The 21,867-nt window shown below is 37.8% G+C and overlaps 2 protein-coding genes across 2 annotated transcripts in view; one reads left to right on the top strand and one right to left on the bottom strand.

Annotated features, from left to right (window-relative positions):
* Window positions 1-14,042, bottom strand: part of LOC134651474 (liprin-alpha-1) — a 215,324-nt gene extending 201,282 nt beyond the window's left edge. Inside the window, exon 1 of the mRNA XM_063506585.1 lies at window positions 13,517-14,042. Within this exon, the coding sequence (XP_063362655.1) occupies window positions 13,517-13,765 (249 nt within the window). The 5' untranslated portion in view covers window positions 13,766-14,042. The remainder of the gene's footprint in view (window positions 1-13,516) is intronic.
* A 1,600-nt stretch (window positions 14,043-15,642) lies between these two features.
* Window positions 15,643-18,095, top strand: LOC134651749 (putative transmembrane protein 183BP). Its single transcript, XM_063506849.1, has 3 exons — window positions 15,643-15,840; window positions 16,219-16,898; window positions 17,742-18,095. Exons 1-3 carry the CDS (start codon window positions 15,801-15,803, stop codon window positions 18,051-18,053), a joined length of 1,032 nt encoding a protein of 343 aa, XP_063362919.1. The 5' UTR covers window positions 15,643-15,800; the 3' UTR covers window positions 18,054-18,095.
* Window positions 18,096-21,867: the final 3,772 nt, after the last annotated feature.

The following is a 21,867-nucleotide window of genomic DNA, read 5'->3' as shown; positions in this document are numbered from 1 at the left end:
AGGGGGCCTAGTCAATATGACAGTCGTTTGCGCCGTTGCGAACGAAACGCCTCTCTTCCTCTATCGCATTAATATGGATGAGTGATAGAGAGAAATAAGCGTTTCGTTCGCTACGGCGCAAACGATTGTCATCTTGGCGAAGCCCCCAGATCTGTTTTCGGCATGGAGGTAGTATGTAGACTTCAGTGCTTGGAATCATATTTAGAGCTCAACTTAAAACCTTACACGATTAAGCGCTGTTTTCAAGCTGACGTTACATTAATTAAGGTATCTACAGTAACCTGCAATATTTTCGAAGGTCGCAAAAATATGTGACACGGTTTTATGGCTCTACAACTTCAACGGCCTTCGTTGGGTATACATATTATTGCAGGTGACTATTCTTACTGCTACGTTAGTTTTTATCAATAATCATCATCATAACACACAGATCGCTGTCCAAGTCGCTGGCAGTAGCTAGCTATATAAATACGAGGGCTGTTTGATAAGTACCCGTTTATGAAAAAAATAATCAGTTGTTTTTGTTTATATGCATTTATTTTTCTTCATAGTCTCCTTTTAACTCTATACACTTGTTCCACCTATATTCAAGCTTCAATAAACCATCCAAAAAGTATGATTTCGGAAAGTCATTAAAATAGGCCTCTGTGGCGGCAATGACTTCGTCATTTGATCCAAATGGCTTACCACCGAGCCATTTTTTCAGGTTGGGAAACAAAAACAAATCGCATGGGGTCAAATCTGGAGAATACGGGGGGTGAAGCAATAGGGCGTAGCGTAATTGTGTTAATTTAGCCATCACAACTCTAGACGAATGACCTGGTGCGTTGTCGTGATGAAACAGTACTTTTTTATTTTTTAGATGGGGTCGTTTGTCCTTCAACACAGCGTCAAATTCATCCAATAAATTGGCATAGTACTGTCCTGTTATCGTTTTCCCCTTTTCTAAGAACTCAATATGTATAATACCCTGCGAATCCCAAAAAACGGTCGCCATGACCTATCCAGCCGATGGGACGATTTTTGCTAACTTTCGCGTAGGTTCACCCGGTAAAATCCACTGCTTCGACTGCCCTTTCATTTCCGGGGTGTAGTGGTGACCCACGTTTCGTCTACGGTCACAAAACGACGCAGAAACTCCTTCGGGTTACGTTTGAACACGGCCAAACACTGCTCCGAAGTAGTCAGTCGGTTCCGTTTTTGCTCCTCCGTGAGTAAACGCGGCACCCACCTCGCCGATACTGTCTTCATACCCAATTTTTCTTCTAATATGTTTTGTACCCGCTCGATTGGAACATTTACAGCATCAACGATTTCTCGAAGTTCAATTCGGCGGTCGGCTAAAACGATATTTTCAATTTTCTTAACCATATCGTCTGTAGTCACCTCAATTGGGCGGCCTGGGCGATCCTCATCAAAGACGGTTGTTCTCCCCCGCTTAAATTCGTTAAACCAGTATCTGGCGGTTGTCATAGAAGGAGCACATTCATGGTAAACCGCTTGCATTCTTACTTTTATTTCATCACATGTTTTTCCTTCCAAAAACAAGAATCTAATTACAGACCGATACTGCTCTTTCCCCATTTTTACACGACTGCCCAAACAAAAAGAGTGTATTGTTTTCACAATTTTAAGTTCACGCTTTCACTGAATCACTGTCAAATGAGAAAAAAACAAAAGAATGCTGTTTATTTAAAAAAAATCCCACCTCTGATAAATGGCTTAAAACGATTGTATACATATTTTCGGCCCGTGATATTAATACATTTGGAAAACGGGTACTTATCAAACAGCCCTCGTAAGTACGTCAATGCCTCGTTCGCTAACTAGACCCATTATTTACTTTAACTCCAACTTGAACCGTTTACGCGTATCGATTGTCAGCAATTTTCCGAGTCGACATAACATTCGTTAACACTGTACAGTTACCTGCAATAATATATTGCACGCTTCTAAGCAAGTTATTAGATTACTGTAGGAGACTAAAGCTCACAGACTCCGTTGGCTAGGCCTCCTTGAGAGGATGGATGAAGATCGGAATGTGAAAAGAGCGTACCTGCAGCGATATCATGCTCGCGTTTTTATCACCCGTCATGTCATGCGTCACTTTCACACTTACATACATGTTAGAAAGTGACAGCCATGGTGACAAATGATAAAGAGCCGGCCATCTTAACCCTTCTGGGCCGCCTAGCAAAAGAAGGGACGTCCTAAGGCTTTAAAAACGACATACGGCTTGTTAACATTTTTAGAGTGTTCATAAGGTACATTCGGATCGCTCCACCGACTTCTGCTGCTGACTGTGGTGTGGGAAAGTACGACGGTAATACTAATAATAATTCACGTAAGCTAAAAGACAATATTTACACGGAGAAACTTCGCTGGTTAATTTACACACAATGATAATTCGTAAGCCTTATAACAAACACATAGAGTCCATCGATGGTCAGTTTGAGTGTATGTTGGTACGGTTACACAACAATGTATAAACACACAGGTGCTACAGGACACAAGTTATTTAAGGTTTTGTTGTTCTAAACGCTACCTTAGGACAAGAGTTCACATGCAACACTATAAGTATACCTAATACATAATATACATAAGGCAGAAAAGTAAGAAATGTCTCGGCTTCGCCTCGGCCGACAATTACATGTGATCTGAGGATTCTGAAGATGCTTTCTTATTTACTGGCCGGCTATGTATACTTTTTTTTAGTTTGACGGAGCCGGAAGTCAAGCTGTGTGCGTGACGGCAGCTTCGTTTAGCGCAGTGGGCCGAAAGTTGACGCTTTCCGGCCGAAGGGTAGAAAAATGACAAAAGTTGTCTCTTCTTTTCAATAGCGGCAACATAATTATTCTGTATTTCTCTAAGATTCCCACGATACAGGCTGAGCCTATAGTGTGGGGATCACTGAACTGATTTTATTGAAATTTTGGTATTTGTTGAAATAAATATATATACATATATTTTTTAATAATAATTTAACAATGGCACCTCAAGCTTTTAAAATAAGGCTCCAATTAAAATGCTTTAAGACATAATATTTGTGTTGAAATTGAATGTTTTCTTCGTTAACAATAGGAATACATATTAGAATTACTGAGTTATTATAAAGTCCGTCTATCTTTAGTTTAAACAGTGGCATACCCCGCATACCTTGAAAGCGTACGTCATCTCGGAAGTGGCGTTTTAAAATAGAAGACAAACTCATCTGTTATCTCTTTTACGACCGATAAAAACCTAATCATCAAATTTTATAGGGTCTGTGCGGAAAGAGAAGAGTCGTAGAATGTATGGGCTCCCCTACATTTCACGACTCTTCTCTTTCCGCACAGACTCTAGTTGCTGCTTGCTTTTACTTACTACTACTTTGCTTAGGTACTACTCTAGTCATCTGACATGCGTATAAACATTTAATATCGAAAGTTCTTTCGGTATAGCAGCCGGTCATCATCATACTTCTATGCCGCCTGCCTGCAATACGTCCACATCTCAAAATTTTAGATTATTGGAGATTGAATCTTAATTGAAAATAATAAAGTTAAGTTTCCTTAAAAAATGTTGGTGCCCAAGTGCGGCCACTTACTTTGAGTCTTCGAGTGCCTGGCAATAGTTTTAACGAAAGCGACTGCCGCGCGGCCTTAGATTCACTACTGTTCTTAGTGTACTGTGGAATCTACCTCCTCGCGGTCCACCCCGGGCAACGGCTTCGCAGAAGACGGCTAAAAGATTCCGACTGTTCCTGGCTAGCTGAACTCGCTCCCTCTGAGCCTCCCAGCTATTTTGTATACATCAATTTTGGTTTCCTTACAATGCGCTCAAATAGCCCTTTTAAGGGCTCTCTGACGAAAAGTTTAGGACCTTCTGTCCTCATACTACAATTAAATATTGAAGGTATGTCACAGTCCAAATGCGACTACCTCGCTAGATTAGCTAAAGATAATAATGTTGACGTGATTGCCATCCAGGAACATCACATAGATAGCGTAAATAAGTTTAACAACCGCGGCATAATACAAAGATAGATAGAAATTTTAATAACACAACTTCCGTGAGACACCGACATATTAAATATATTAAAAACGGGTCACTCACGCGACCGCCGCGGGAGCGTTTTCGGATTAAAACACGTGAGTGACCCGTTTTTAATATATTTAATATAAATAGAAATATTTAGGAATTGACTTGGTTTCTTAGCTTCTAGTCGTTTGTAAATATCGAAACTAGAGTTAGTAAAAACTTGTTAGAGTCTTGACTCTTCTTCAGAGCCTCGAGTTTTCTGGAGATGCAGAGAGAGAGAGAGCCAGAGAGAAAGAAGACTAACTAGCCTTATTCATAAACGCGCTATAAACCTCAATTGGCTAATAATCGTTTGTCCTCTGTCATTTTGACTTATGTAAGAAAGGGATAAAACATAATTTAACTTTATTTCCCAAGATCTCGCATAGTTTCAATTGCACTTCCATACGATCTCAGTTCAACACGAAGTTGTTTCAAAGATGGTCTCCTTCTGTTTAACCTACTTACATTGTTTGACTAGGGCGGCTGATTCGCAACGGGAAGATCTCGGCTTCAGATTATAGCTTTTGGGCAACAAGCAAAAACTGTTCATGTCAAGAGCGAGAGGGTGATTTTATTTCCTTTATATTAAGTATGACATGCTATTATAGCTACCATGGGAAACGGGGTAAGAGTACCATCGTCCATATTGTTAACTGACAGTTTGTAAACCTTATTACAAATGGCATAAGGTCCACCGATGGACAGTTAAGAGTGTTGCTGTTTGTACCCGATATTTCGACATAGTTTCATATGTCATCTATCTAGTTAGAGTAACTACGTGCTGCGAATTGTAAATTGTAGCTTACCCACACAGCTTTGCGATCTTTTTACCGTCTTTTGCACGGTATCGCTGCTATTTCTATCATATATAGAAATCGCAAATGACAGGTGTATATTCGCTACCATGTACAGTCAAGGGATTTAGTAGGTATCTTGTCACAGTGACAATCAATAAGAAAGTCGCTAGGATTTTCAATTACCGTGACTGTGATGGTACGCTACGCAGGTCCCTATAAGGCAGTTCACACGCCGATGCTTCCGCAGTGCAAGCGAGGCACGTATAACACTGGACGAATGTAGTGTGATATCCGCCTTACCTCACATATTCCCATGGTAGACAAATCCGTTATCTACAATGCTGTTGGCGCGTCGCCAGCACTGAACAATATAAACACTGCTGAGATGGCCGTAATGTCCAATTTTGCTGACTCTCTGGTCGCATTCCATATTGTGTATGAGCTAATGTGTATGCTGATTTCACACGGGTAAAGATGAGCTTTTATCGCAGACTGTACTTTTCTTTAGAATCAGTTATGAGTCATTCTACTACTTGTCAAGGCGATTCTAACGACCCCAAACTCTACGTGTAAGGCCTGAGTGGACACTCTAAAAAAAATTTGGTTGACCCTATCAATATCTTGATAGTCGTAATCAAGCATCTTGATTCCATACGAGCCTAACAAGAACTTAGACACATCAAATAAGGTAATTCTGATTGCTATTACTATATCTATGTAACTGAACCAATTAAGATCTTGTTCAATATTTACACGAAAAATAATTATGCTAACTAATTGATCCTAGCAAGATCAACTAAGGGCTTGATAATTATTATCATGATAAGTTACTGTACCAACTAATACAAACAAGTCAGTTTAACTAAGATGTAGGTCAATATTAACATGAAGAATTACTGTATTAACTATTTGACCCAAATAAGTTCAACTAAGAACATGATTACATCGACTAATGCACCTTATTAGCCTGAACTAAGATATTGTTAAATTTGAATCTCAATTGTTTAATCATTTCAACTAAGATGTAAATCAATGTTAACATGAAGAATTACTGTATCAACTATTTGACCCTAATAAGTTCAACTAAGAACATGATTGCATCGACTTATGCATCTTATTAGCCAGAACTAAGAAATTGTTAAATTTGAATCTCAATTGTTTAATCAGTTCAACTACGAAGCTTGTCTAGTACAATATACCATTCTTCATCAATTGTACTAGTACAATAAAACACAACAACAAACAACAAGCTTCATAGTTGAACTGATTAAACAATTGAGATTCAAATTTAACAAAGTAAAGTTTTATGAAAAGGGGGTAAATGAATAAAACAAAAAAAATATATATATAATAAGATGTTATTTATTCATCTAAACATTTAGAAAACTAAACGTTTTACATTTAAAAATCGAACTTTCTTTTACATATATGTATATTATAATTAACATTTAAAACGGGCTACAAATATAATGACCGTTTGGCGTACAACCGTCGATTTCCCCCTTATGGGTACCCGTTGGCGGCAGGCTCGGGGACGTCTGTCGCCTACACGAGGGTCCCTGGGATGGCCAATGCGCAAAAAATGGCGCACTCTTAGAGAAGTAAAGGGAAACAGTTCCTCCGAAGTCGAGTCCGCAGTTCGGACAGCCGCTGGCGGGGTTTCGGAAGCATGGTCCCGATCGTTTCCCGTGCCTCGCCTTAAAGCCTTGAGGCGGCCAACAGGGGTTTTACTGGGTAGACCTGGGGTCTCATTAGTCCACAACAGGGATTCCCACATAACCATCCCGGCCCGTCCCCGCGCCTTTTATTCCCGTCGCCGCGATTAGCACTTGCTCCATGTTGCACATACACTATTATACATTAGGTACACAAAGCAAAGGTAACACGTTCACTGTTCCAGGCTTGCCGTGAAATAAAGGCACAAGTAAAGTTTATTTCGTTGACGCGCACTTGAATGACTAAGTAGTTGAATGTTGAACGTCGAGGCGGAGACTGACTCCCCACTCGCACGGTCACAGGCGCCGCAGGGGCGCGGGCGGGGAGGACCGCGGGTGCACCGGCGCCCCCCTACTTATCTCTTGATTGAACGGATTAACTGATTATTTAATTTAATTATGAAGAAAATCGATTTAACAAATAATTCTTAATAGAATGGAATATTAGTTTCGTAATTAATACAATAACTTGATCATAATGGGATTGAATGTTTTATCTTCGTTGTTCTAAATATTATATGTTTAGTTGATTAAAATACCAAGTCTTATGTAAATCAACAAAGAGAAAATAATCACATAAACTATTAAAATGTTCACAACTATTACCATATTTATCTGTTTTAATTAATTTGTTAAGGATTGAATCAACCTACGTTACATAATTATGCCAACAAGTTACTGATAGATGCAAAGTATACAATTGTTAGGATTAATAACATACCTACTTTATTAGTTCAATCACAGATACACTTATTGTTTTAAGTAATCAGGTTTCTTTGATTTATATAAGATCGTTATTGTTATAATTAACTTAACGTCAACTAAGAGAAAACTGCTCTTAGTTGGTCTTCATTTTTTAGAGTGGACGCTCGAAGCGGAGCGTTCGGCGGGGCGTGCAGCGTGGCGTCGGGCTCACAAGTAATTTGAGCAGCGTGCACTAAGGCCGCTCCTATACGCTTGCATTTGTTTAACATGCACGCCGCACGCCCCGCTGCACGCCCAACTCGAGCGTCCACTCAGGCCTTACACTAATATGAGATTGTGCTATGTAAAGAATTTTAATAGAAGATGATTTTTTTGTTTTTTCGCTTTCCGTCATTTTTGGCTCTAACTAATTGTGCTACATATGCCCCCTGGCTCACGGAATAACAACAAAAATAATAATTGACCCACCCTTGTATAAAATCTTTACACGTTTAATCAAACTATCACTTTTATCAGTAATTTCGAAGGTGAGATGTTGAACATTACAAGCGTAAGCTTTGTTTATATTGGGAAATATTGGCATTAGGGATTGCAAATATTCGAAACTTTCAGATATTCGAATATTCGACTTTTTCTGACGACGTATTCGAATATTCGAATATTATAAAAAATAAGAAAAGGAACGAGAAATCGGTTTATTATCGTTTTATTCAAAAGCTTTTTTCACATAACATTGCTAAAACTAATGATATTTGGCAGAAATCCACTTAAAGGACTAGATTTTATCATTCTACTATTGAGATGCCCACATTTATAAAAACAAGTAAAACGCCAAAATTGGACGTATTTAATATTTCTAGATAAAACTTATTATAAATGCGTCGTTGCGTGAAATAATATAACTTTAACCATCCAAACACCTAGGTGTGTAAGATATTTTTTTTAGTAGGTAATTATTTTCCGATTTAAATTAACTTGTAGTCACTCAGAGGCCTGTAAAAAGGCCTTTAATTCCATTGTATTTTGAATCTTTATTGACTTTATTTGTTTTGGCAAGTTTTTATTCCTAACGGTCGGCTAATTATATAATATTGGAATATTTAAGGGAAAAAGTTAGTTGACTACTGGGTGGATTATTCGTCAGCTAAAGGTGCATGGTTAGATTACCAAGTTGGGCAGGTTTGGTATGATTAAATTTGAGAATTGCGATAAGTGGCAAGGTTTAGACTCCAAAAATTCGCTTAACGTACGCTTGTACTGAATAAACAGAATGACCCTTTAACTTAACTCTTATACGCACCATAAAAATAACATTAAAAAAAGCATAAAAATACATACATAAAAATAACATACTTTTGGGTTTAGTTTTCTATTAAATTGAGTTAGGTTCCACTACGAAGTCTATCGAGAGGAATAGAGTAAAAATATTATTTCCTTCGTATTTGGGTACCCACCGTTCCTCATTCACTGTAAATACCCGGAAAACACACAGAAACTGTAATTACAACGGATGACATAGATTTTTTTATAGTAATAAAAAATATTCGAATATTCGAAACCTGAGCGGCCGAATATTCGAATATCAAAACAGGTCGAATATTCGACAAATTCGAATATTCGAATTGCAAGCCCTAATTGGCATAGCGCCAGTCGCATTATTGCTGTGAAGAAAATGAGTTATGACGAGGCGATTTGATAAAAAATGATTCCTGAATATTTAATTTTACATATGACTTTATTAAGGCGAATACACGCCGACGCAAAAAACTCATTTAGTTAGCGCGAGATTTCGCGAGTTAAATTACGTTGAAAATTTGATCGATCGGTTGAATTAGACTTATATAGACGATAATGTATCGGCAACGCATGCGAGTTACGATTATCCTGCGTAGATACTACAGATGCCGATTGTAATGTATGATATTATATATCAGACGTCACATTGCTTTCGTTGCATGCCCTGCATCGGTAAAATGTGGCTCTTTCAAGGCACGATTGCGGATCTTCGAAGCTCCCAAAACATAAAACTTAAGTGTTAACTTAACCACTGAAAACAATATAATATTTAAAACTTTCGCGGTTAGAACACATATTAACTCACATTTATAGACGGGTCTATCGCGAAATTTATTTTATTACCTTTATTTACCGACGTTTCGACACAGGTCTCCCTGGTCGTGGTCGCGGCTAACACAACACTGAAAACAACATTTGCGGCTCTTTGAGGTACATATTCAAAACTGGTGATTTCTACTGTCTTTGGCTCTTCTTCTTAAAAGTTTGCTGACCCCTGTCCTACGCATTATATTACACGCTCGCAAGCGACGTGATAATTGCCATATAATCCCATATACGCACCGGCGTGTACACGCGTGTACCTGTTATACCTGTATTACGCTTCTGATTAGCGGTGGTGGCCTAGCGGTAAGAGCGCGCGACTTGCAATCCGGAGGTCGCGGGTTCAAACTCCAGCTCGTACCAATGAGTTTTTTGAAACTTATGTACGAAATATCATTTGATAATTACCAGTCGCTTTTCGGTAAAGGAAAGCATCGTGAGGAAACCGGACTAATCCCAATAAGGCCTAGTTTCCCCTATGGGTTGGAAGGTCAGATGGCAGTCGCTTTCGTAAAAGACTAGTGCCCACGCCAATTCCGGGACAACGCGAGGAAGATGATGATGTGTAATTAACGCCAACACTCTTTGATTGACCATCTGTACACCTTATACCTTTGCAATAAGGTTTACTATAGGTTATCAGTGAGAAGGATAGTATTGAGTTAGTTAAGTAACAAAATAACACACATAACACACGTCAGGTGTTAATAAAGCTCATGATAGTGCGAGATACAAGCTGATAACAGCGTAACCCTAATGGGTCTTCACATCATTGACCTCAAACGAAATGATAACGCGACCTTGATGGTGTCGATAACACTTCGCTAAAACTATAAATTAAGTCATTTGTATTTTTTGTCTCGAAGTAGTGTAGGTAGGGCCCGGAAGTAAACGGTTACAGTATCCTATGGATTGTTATAAGCGGTTACCGTAGCCTATAGATTGTTAAAAACCAACTACTTGAGAAAACCTCTGGACCGATCGCAAATTTGACAAACTTAATAAAACAGAATTAACATATTATCATTACTACCTTGAGAAAGCTATCAGATTTTTCAAAGAAGCAAGAAGAAAGAAGAAGAAGGAGAATTCTTTCACATAATTTTACTTTGGTGTTACAATATGTAGCATGCATGTATCTTTATAAGTTTATAACTGATGGAACTACGATTGTGTAATATAAAACAAACATTTTAATACAAGACCATACTTTAATTATGTACAGTATGTATATTATAATGATTTTAGCATTAGCCAGGAGATGGCTACCTAATTACATCACAGCAACGAAACCGCCTTGATGAGTCTTTAGCACCCTGCGGGTAATAAATGTATGTAAAAGCATATATGTACTGTAAATGTGTCAGAATGTTACATTAAATTAAAGCATTATACCCAATACCTACATCTCTTAGAAACTAGATTGATAATTGAGCTTACTGTGGCCCTTGGTCGATTTCTGTACATCCAAATACAAGTATTTATCTAAAAAAAATATCTGAAAAATAGTAGACAAAAATATATTACGTTTTGTTCCACACATTTAGATTTCCCTGATTTTGCCCTTTTAGAAAGTCTACTTATAAATTAATTTTGTGATTTCATTGTTTCTTAAATAAAATTGTATACTAACTATGCAGAATGTAACCCAGCACATAGTGCACGGAATGTGATTGACCTACTGTGGTAAATGAGCTCAATTCAATGACAGTGCATCACTATTATGTCATACATTCTCAACTAGCAATACACTAACCGATATTAGACTTTAACACTTTGCAATAAGGCTTACGAATTGTCATTTCACAATATGGTAAATTCTCATACTAATAACACACTGAGCATTGGTAGATCTTAACTCTTTGCAGTAAGGCTTATGATTGATTAACTGTGGTCACAATCATCACAATGGTATACATGTGGGTGTTTCACAAGACTATTAAACTGAGGTATTTGTGATTTTAATAAAGATTTGAGGATATCCCGTATCATTTGTTGTATATAGTACAGAAAAAATTAGCCATATAGTATCTGGAGGAGCCCAAACTTGGTATGCTTTAAAAATTATTTTTGTTTAAAAAAAAAATGGCTTAAATGTAATGATGTGGTATATTTTTAGAATCGCCTCAAAAAGCCCTTTCATATAATACTGAACACGATAGGTCTCTGAAAAAAAAAAAGTTATTTTTTCCTACTTAAGGAAATTATTTTTAGAAACTGGTTAAAAATTTTGTTTTGACCTCTAGAGGCTCTAGTATGCATGTGCTAAATGGCTAAACTGTACATCGATATGCAGTTTTCTTTGAAATTGGGCTTGTACGACTTCCACTATTATACTTATATCTTATCTCATATCACCATCAATGTAGTCATCATTTACACTACAACAAAAGATAAGATAAAGACATTGTAGAATCACCCGCATGCTCTAGTTTCATGAACCCATTAATGTTATGTTATTGCCAATGAACTTGTTGATCATCAATTATAACATGTAATGCACCATTATGTAACTCATTGATAGACAGTAATGTTTAGAATTGCTCGTTTTATGTTTTGTTAGTAAATAATGAGGAATGTTTATTTACAAAAGTAGTACATTCAGCAGCAGAAGCTGCTAAGCGGGCAAGATGTTCAAAATTATCTTGACGCGAATTTATTGATGAGCGAATAAGAGTGTGTCAATGAAATTTTGAACAACTCGCCCGCTTAGCGTTGCAATAGTTAGTACTAGCACTTTTTCTCCAACAAGACTTAGATTTCTCTGTCTAGGTTGGAAGGTCAATTGGTAGTTTTTATAAAACACTAGGTTCTACCCGCAACTTTGTCTGGGCTATATCTTTCCTCGGGCCTCAAACTATCTATATACAAAATTTCATCTAAATTGGTTAAACAGTTTAAGCATAACGAGGTGACAGACACACAAAGTTGTGCATTTAACATTAGTAGGGGATCTGCTGTAGATGATTCCGATTTTTTTGATAATTTAACCAAAAGGTATTCACAACTAATGGCTTGGTATTTTTGGTTATGTGTGTCAACTTGTCAAGTTCTGAGGTTCCAAATTAGAGTAAATGTTATACATACTGATTGTACAATCGCCATCAGGTATATGAATTTATATTATATGTATTGTGTATATTATGTGTGTTAAATTTTTAAAATTAGCTTTGCGGTTTATATAAAAAATTTGTTAGTAGTAGTAGCAGTTGCACCACCCACAATCTCTCTGCTTTGCCTTAAGGTTGACTGGTAGAGAATGCTTTTGGCATTAAGTCCACCTTTTGTATGATAAGTTTTTCTTTTGTGCAATAAAGTTTAAATAAATAAATATCTGAGCTACTAAAATGCTCACAAATATCTGAACCCGTCTCTAATGTCAAGGCATTAGAGTCCATGTTCAGATATTTTTGAGCACCTCGGCCGCTCCGATATATCTGATGGTGACTGTACATAACTGTATGTAAACTAGATTATGTTTTCCGTTAATTACTATTAGTAATTGTGTGTGCATAATGAGCTTCAGAAAAACCTGAAGGCCATGATAAAAGAACTAGGTTAAGGTGCCTAACTAGTTAGTCAACAAATGCAATATTGTAGTAATGAGTAAAAATATATTCCTCAATGTCAGTAACTATAGAATTACATGCAGCAGATAACTGATTGCCCCTAGTTTTAATGCAGAGGGGGTCAGTTATCTCTGTAGATTACTGTACATATTTATTTTTTGTTATTTTGGATATTTTAAGAGAAAGCTATCGAGTTTATGAAACTTGTTTAGAAATATGTTAAACACAACCATCAAATAAATTGTTATTTAATAATTATAGGCTCCTAAAATACATTATTTATTATTCAAAAATGAACAAATCCTAAAGAGCAATTGACCAATAATGTGAAGTCACGGCAATAATCAATAGTAAATATAAACAAAATCAAGGTGTCTCTGAGTATGTAATTGATTCAACTATCCATATATTTTTAGGTTATGCTTAATTGCAACCATTTTCTACACACCTACAACCGTTTTGCTGTATAAACAAGGTGTGTATTAGATAACAGGCTCCAAAAAGCCGACTTCGGCGAAAATTTGTGTTACGAGAACGCAGTGTCACTGACCTGAGGCAAGTTCGCTGCGATCTGCCGATGCAACGAGTCCCGCTCCTTCTCCACTTCCTTCAGGCGGAGCTCCGAGTCCCCGAGCCGCTCCTGCGTCTCCCGGAGGCTCTCCACCAACTTGTCTCTCTCATCGAGCATCGACACCATAAGCTGCTCGAAATTCGCATCTTCCCCAGAAAACTGCGAACTCCTCTGGCTGATACTGTCTTCCGATATAGTGGGCATCACGTCGCACATCATATTCCACATTTTAATTTACCATTAAACCAGAATAAATCGCGTACACGACACACCGAATAACACAATTCGATCACCGTTTTACATATGTCCCGGCACAAACGTTACCTAAACCTAGCGCACGATACGCGAGGACGTAGTTTCACATTGTCAGAATATTCGTACAAGATTTTAGTCAAGAATTCGGGAGACATTCTAGTTCAATATTTAGAATGACACACCTAGAAATTACACTCCTACAATCCCGTACTATCACAGCTCAAACGGCCTGTCTGCCATCTTGGATTGGAACGTCAATCACATCAAAGAGTAGGTATTTATGTAGAGGTGTCATCTCGCTTCAGGTATAGTCTCATAAGCCCTTGCTACACGGTCGCCGACAAGCCCCTCAGACCGCGTGGCCTTGGTCTGGACGGACCGTGTAGACAGTTGTTACCAACAAAATTTGACCAAAACTGACCAAGGACAGACCAAGGTCAGACGGTTAGAAGGCTTGTCGGCGACCGTGTAGCAAGGGCTATAGTCTGGCAAAACAAATTTGTCAGTAAATAAAAACAAAAAAAAAACCAATGTTAAAAATTTCGAATTTAATTTTGACTATCATTGCTGAAACCATGCTGAAACGATATTCTGTGGGAAGGAGAGGCGCAATTGTGTTGAACGAAATCTTTTTAATATAAATCTTAAAAATGTTCTATCTGAGGCTGCTCGTAGACCTCGTTGTGCTCGTATAAGCAGGCGTGGCTCACTCCGCGATTTCGTCGCTTTGCTACAGGTAGCCATAAGCCAGTGAAAGCCATAAGCCGCGCGTGGCGCTGTCGCCACTTAGCGGCCATATCTGTGCTGATCGTAACGATCGATCTAATTACGCCTTCATTGGAGTAAAAGAGAAAGATCCCCGCAATTTGTGAATTTCGGTTTTCGCGGTAACCGCTCAGACGCGTTTTGTTAGAGAGTGAGTCTTCTGTACCTAGTACTATTATTTATTCTGTGGTATAAGGTAAAATAGTGATGTTAATTTTGTCAATTCCGTAGTGATTATATATGCTCTTTGGTCAATTCCTTGGAGGATATAATCAAACGGAGACGCCATGTCTGTAATTTTCTGTACAAAACAGTCTGCCGATTTTTGCGGGGGAGGGGAACGTCAAATGTATGCGTAACGTAAAAATAGCCATGTCAGATAAACGTCAGTCCATACATTGTGTATGACCGTTGGCCGCCTATTTTCGACAGAGGGGAAAGCCTGTTAATGGCTACTCCGTTTAGTTGTATCCTCCAAGGTCAATTCAAAAACGCGTTATATATATCTTTTAATTACATTAAACACAACATCAACGATAATTAGTAAAAACATAGCGATCCACCTGACTTACACTTCAGTAATGCCACTAGCCTCAAAAGTCCTAGCTACCCTGAGAAATTCACTGGAAAATTACACTTCTGATAACTTTTTCAACTCTTTGAATAAGTCACCGCCTAGCGTATGCAGAGGGCGCTTAAAGAGCTACAGTATTGCTGTTTACAAAGATTGTTATAAAAAAAATTATAGTGAAGATGAAAAACCAATTTTGCAAAAAAATATATTTGGTTTTGGTCACTTACAGCAAGTTTCAAAAAATATACTTCAAGTCATTTAGAATTATAAATGCTGAAAAAAATTATGTGTTATCATTATCAGCATTTGAGTTACCAATGTTGATAGTTTTTATATTTTGTGGGCGGGTAAGGGTGCAAAATTGGTGCAAAACAAGGATGTAGAGTTTAACTTCATGGCAACTAATCGATAAGAATGTCAATGTCAAGTCAAAATAGTCAAATGTCAAATCGAAAAATGGAGCAGCGCTGAGTTAGTAGTTATTTTATTTTATTTTCTTCCTATAACATAAGACATAAGGACATAACCCAACCTTACCATATAAATAGCAATACATTACCCATTCCTAATTTAACAGTGCTATTATGTTTCGGTAGTTTATTAGAACATTTGACTTCGTGCGAAAAACCGATTGTTTATAATTAAAAAAGAAAACAGTCAACTGAATCAATGCCGAAGAAGAAAGGAAACTGGAAATGTTCAAATTCAGGTACTATAGTTATTAAATTGATGTGTTAAATATTATCACTTCTAATTCGTGGTAGGTAAAACGTAGTGATTATATTCTCTTTGGTAGGTAACACATAAATTTATTAAAATAGGTTAGCTATACCTAAGTTTTCTTATAAGAATTCGTTCCTCTTCTAAAAAAAACCTCGTGAGTATATTGGGGACTCAATTAATTGCTAATATTATACTCTTTATTGACGATCTTATTAAACGAAAACAATGGATTGACAAAGTGCATAATAGAATAAAAAAGATGTTTCAACAAAAAATAAGGTTAAAGAATCTTTATTCTCATAAAACAAATAAATTAAAAATAGTTCAACAATATTATATGTATACTTGGACTTCTATGTTTCAGATTTTACGTTAAAAGACTCCGCAGACGCGCCAAAACCAATCAGACGTCTGAAAAAAGCACAGATAACAGATACCGGTGAAGTATCATGGGATGAGATGGCAGACTATGACCTGGTCGAAGAGATAGATGCAGAGGGCTATAAAAGGTACATATACAAGAAAAAGAGCAGTGCAAAACTTGAAGTTGACATTGAAAAGCGACCAGGTATAGTATACCCAGAAATTGTATTTTATCTCATATCAGCTTATATCAAACCGGAGCAAATAGGCAGTTTTGCTGCCATAAATAAAGCGTCATACGCCTGCACGCAACGGGAATCATTCTGGCGCAATCTATACAAGCGTTACTGTCAGGGCCATCCTCGGTTACCACAGAGATTGAGGATTGAGAATAGTTTTAAAGTGTATGGCTTAAAGCAGAGAGTCATACGAGCGTTGCACCATACATACAGTGTGTTTGTACATAAGATTGAGCTAGATGCTATACAGGACAGTAGACCGCACCGTCTGGTGAAACGTCGCTGCATAAATGTGTGGTATAATAAAGGACCAATATATTGGCTGGTGTATTTCAAGTTGAAGAAGGTGCCGCTGGAACGGCCACAGATTGGAAACGGGAACATGTTGGACGAGCTGGATAGGATTGATGCTAATCCGGATGAGGATTGTCAAGTGTTGCAGGTATGATTTTGATTGTTTCAAAATTTTGACTTTAAATTAAGGTCTGTTTTATATTTTCATTTTAAATTGTAGCAATATTATTTCCATATTTTGCCACCATATCAATGCTTTTTATATATCATGGTTGTGTTGTGTTGTGGTGTTTTATGAAGTACATACCTCCAGATCTTAAATACAGACAAACATTTTATATTTAATGCTACTAAAACTATCAATCAATCAATCAACAAGCACTTATGAATATCCTTTTTTACGTCAAAAAATACATATATAACAACTTTCGTTTTGAAAAATCTTTATCTATTTAACTGTTAGTAATGTTACTAATATTTTAAACTAATTTGTATACTTTCAAAATTAAGTTGCATCATCAAATTAACATTCAACTTCCAAGATAAGTTTATTTTATTTTTAATTTCGCGCTTTTTACCTTGAAAATTGCTTTTATCATATAAATTATATAATATAGTTTCTTACGGCGTTATTCATAAACGTCTGCTAAGTTGATCAGCTGATGATCATCGTTTGTCTCTCTCTATGGCATAACGACAGATAGGGACAAATGACGATCATCAACTGATTAAGTTAGCAGCCGTTTATGAATAACGCCAGTCTCTATTCTAATTTAATAAAGTCTTGTCGATAAAGACTGACAACTTGTTGAAGTGTTTAAAATGGGTCACATACAAATTGCCGTGATTCTAATTGAAAAGGGGTTCCCATTAGGTACACTCCTCTTCATTAGTCACAAAATGGTTCAATATCGTTAATTTTATGTAAGGCCCTTAAATATTTCAACATTATTGACTTTTTTTTTTATATAATTTTACCTACCACTTTTAGGTGACCTGCACAAGTTTCCACGAAGTCCCACCACTCCTCGGCATGACACTGAGCTCTGTATCCGTTGTCCTCTCACCAGGGTTCCGTCACCACCGTCTCAGCCTAGGCTTCAGCACCAGCGCGCACAACATCTCCCGGAACCTAGTCCCGGACCAATCCATTGTCATAGACACCGTTGTGACTATCTTTGTGTTTGACTGGTGGCACCCCAAGTACCCGCATTTTGATAATATTCTGCCTGCGAGAGTGAAGGATGAGGAGTCTATGCCGGTGTTAAAGAAAGAGTTCTTTAATATGAGTTTAGTGGATTGATTGAGGTCTTTTGGTGATATATGTGCCGTGTTTTTGCTGCCTTGTTTACCGCCAAACACGTCAACTGACGCGCGTGGCTACAGCTCAATATCCAAAGAGAATAGAGTGAATAGAGAGTTACTGGCATGGTAAATTATGTAGTCCCAGTACATTTACTGCCATCTTTTGACAAAAGATTAAAACAGTTAGAACGGCATTTTGACTTTGAGCCTTATTCTTTCACCGATATGAGTTAATTTGTTAAATATTGATATTAACGCCGTCTAGCCGAGTGTAGGCCATAGGTTATGGCGCCATCGCTCGAAAAGATAAAGATAAAAGATAGTTTATTCAAGTAGGCATAATTACAATGCGCTTATGAACGTCAAATAAAGCTAGGTAGACCGGCTCCAACCCTACACCTCTGCCCCGAGAAGATTTCAATCCCCCCTCAATTGGAGGAGGGTATCCCAATATGGGACCGGCAACAAACTCGGCGGGACACATCTTTAAAAAAAAAAATTACATCTTATAATTAACATGCACTACGAGAAAATAAGTAAAAACAAGATTGCACCATACCTTTGGCCTACTCTCGGGTAGATGGCGTTAATTCCAATATCGCCTCTATTTCTAATTGTCTTTGTCAATATCAAAATATCAACCTTTGTGCATTCCGATGTCGCGACGATGGGCGTGGCTTGCAAAGGTTGCTGCTGGCTATAATTCTTAGGTTGCTGGATGAAGATGAAACCAAAAAAATTGTGTTTGAATTTCTCATAGACGATTTTAAATCTTATGGTGTGGTAATAAGACTAATAAGGTCAAAATGATGGAAATATCATTTGGCAGTGTCACGAGTGGATTACTCTTGATTGTGATATATTATCTAAAGATAGATAAAATTTTTCGATGTCATATTGGAGGTCTATTCCTTGAAATTGTAATTTACTTCTGTTTCACATTTTCCTAATATTCAAATTAGATACTAGAGCTCTTCGAATTTAGTCTTTCTGACATTGATGTAAGGTCTAATTTCATTTGGTCTGCTTTTCGACTGGACCTAATAAGAATTGGTATCGCCTAGAGTCTGTTCGGAACACAGACAAGACATCCTCTAGACTGAGCATAGTAACGCTACCCCCTCTGCCACGTATACGATAGTTTTACTCCATCTTCGAGTCAATCCCGTGCCGTGATTGGTCCGTGTCTTTGAACGGACCAATCACGCCACGGGATTCGCTCACCTCGTCCCCCCGCACCCCCGTATTTTTGGCAGCATCGGTTTCATGAAATAATTGCTCTAAACTCAGTCTAGAGGATTCTTAGTCTATGGTTCGGAAAGAGAAGGAGTTGTGGAATGTATTGGGCCCCATACATTCCACAACTCTACTCTTTCCGCACAGACTCGGCATTAGAGTTGAGGTCACAGTCACACACACAACAACACGTCATGTAATTACAGTGAGATTTGGAAATTGATATCGCCGAATGTCTAGTGAGGGGCGCATACAGCACACATTCTATGTAATATTTGATTTCCAGGGTTTTTATATATTTGGGTTCATTAATTCGTATTACTAGAAGCTTACGTCTTAAATGACTGTGCCTACATTTGTATTTGGGTCACTTTTGTACTGATATGAGTTGACAATATTATTCTTATGATATAAAGATTAGTAAATGTCTGGCTGTTAAATACTCCCGGAGGCCGATTCTGATTTAGAGTTGGCGCAACTGCGCAGCGACATGCACCATTGTTCCATATAGCGCTGACTAGGCGCTAGACTCAAAACACGCTAGAGCGAGCTAGGTCTCTTATCCGTATTAGTTGCGGGGTCTCGGATCTTTGTGTACCTACCTACTACCTAGCGCAGCTGTAGAAACCTAAAATATAGCCCCACCGTATTAGACAAATAAACGTTAGATACCTACTTGTAAATAGCTGCTGGGGCCCGTTTCTCAAAAGTTTGTAGCTTGTATAATACAAGTGGAAATCCCTTTCTAACAAAAGCTGTCAAAAAGTGACATCCGCTTGTATTACAAGTTACAAGCTTTTGAGAAACGGGCTCAGATGTCCAACTTACAGAAATCAAAAAAAAAAGTTCTCGGAGGTTTTACAGGAAATAAAGATAAATCATACCAAATTAGGTATGAGAAGGTACCGAAATTTTTCCAAGGGCCAATTTCGCAATTTTGGAGACTTTCCGGCGATACATCCGTATCTAGATGAGACTTCCCTAATCAGAATAAGAGTGTAGGTAGGTATAGTATTTTCCAAACTGGAAGGGTACGCTGATAGATATCACTTTAATTTAATTTTACGAGATTTGGAGTTTTTAGGCAACATCTATCAGCACACTCTTCTTGTTTGAGAAATACTATAGGTAGTTTTGGCCTAAAATAATAGATATATTATTTTTATGCCAGATTTTCTAGAATTAAGATACAACGTTGAGCTTAAACCTGTCTATGTTCTAGGTAATAGCTAAGATCGATTATGTAGTCTGACAGTTTCGTGATTAATTTTTGACAGCTGACGTAGATGGCGCTGCTCGGTTCCGTACATTATTTGAGAAGAACCTTTTCAATAGGGCTTATTTCTCTATGAACACCATACAAAAATAAGCCCTTTTGAAAATACACTCCTCATTTGGTGATCACAAAAGTTCACAAAACGTATTTAGCAGTACATTGTCATCTATTTCAGCTGCCATAGGAATATTTTTCTTAAACTTTACTTCTCTTTTACTATCGATAGCCACATACTCATTTTATGGAGTATAGGTATTCATTTACCTACTATAAGTCGATGTTCAAAAAATATAAAACAGAGTTGTTCACAGCTTTAAGATGATCAACTATGGAATAAATACAACTCTGAAACTGAATGTATTGTATTATTTATTGTAATTTACAGTATATACCTACTTAAGTATTTTCAGACTATTTATTATGCCGATGACCAAAATGTTTTTATCGGGTCACATGTTGCATGCCGTTTTTTGGCTGAGTGAAGTACATTTTCATGACCAAGCTTTCCAGTTCATAAGTTAGTTAGGCAATTTGGAGTTAACAGTCTAACGAGAGCCTAGCGGTTAGAGCGTGCGACTTTCAATCCGGAGGTCGCTGGTCCAAACCCCGGCTCGTACCAATGAGTTTTTCGGAACTTATGTACCTACGAAATATTATTTGATATTTACTAGTTGCTTTTCGGTGAAGGAAAACATCGTGAGGAAACCGGACTAATCCCAATAAGGCCTAGTTTCCCCTCTGGGATGGTAGTCGCTTTTGTAAAATCTAGAGCCTACGTCGATTCTTGGGATTAGTTGTCAAGCAGACCCCCAGGCGCCCATGACCCGTGGCAAAATGCCGGGATAACGCGAGGAAGAAGAAGTCTAACGGGAGCCATGAGGGTTGGCTACAGCAAGTCTTCAGGACAAATGCGGCAGACTGGAGGCTATAGCTACACTTTATTGCGACGGTTTCTAATTATAGGTACACTGTTAACTGTCTATCGGTAAACCTTATTACAAAGGGCATAAGGTCCACCGATGGACAGTTAAGAGTGTTGCTGTTTACAGTCGCCATCAGATATGAGCGGCCAAGGTATTCACAATATCTGAACAAGCACTCTAACGCCTTGACAATAGAGGCCTGCTCAGATATTTGTGAGCACCGCTCCCGCTCCGATATATCTGATGGCGACTGTACCTGTCTGCAAGCGTTGCGAGGAGCCGTAAGGGATTGCGGACAATGCGGAATAATTAGAGTCCTCAGAACAGAAAAGACAGATTGTTGTATACACTTTATTGGGAACGTTATTAGTGAACAA

This window comes from Cydia amplana, chromosome 10, assembly GCF_948474715.1.
Source record: "Cydia amplana chromosome 10, ilCydAmpl1.1, whole genome shotgun sequence".
NCBI lineage: Eukaryota > Metazoa > Arthropoda > Insecta > Lepidoptera > Tortricidae > Cydia > Cydia amplana.
This window is presented reverse-complemented; position numbering and strand designations above follow the sequence as displayed.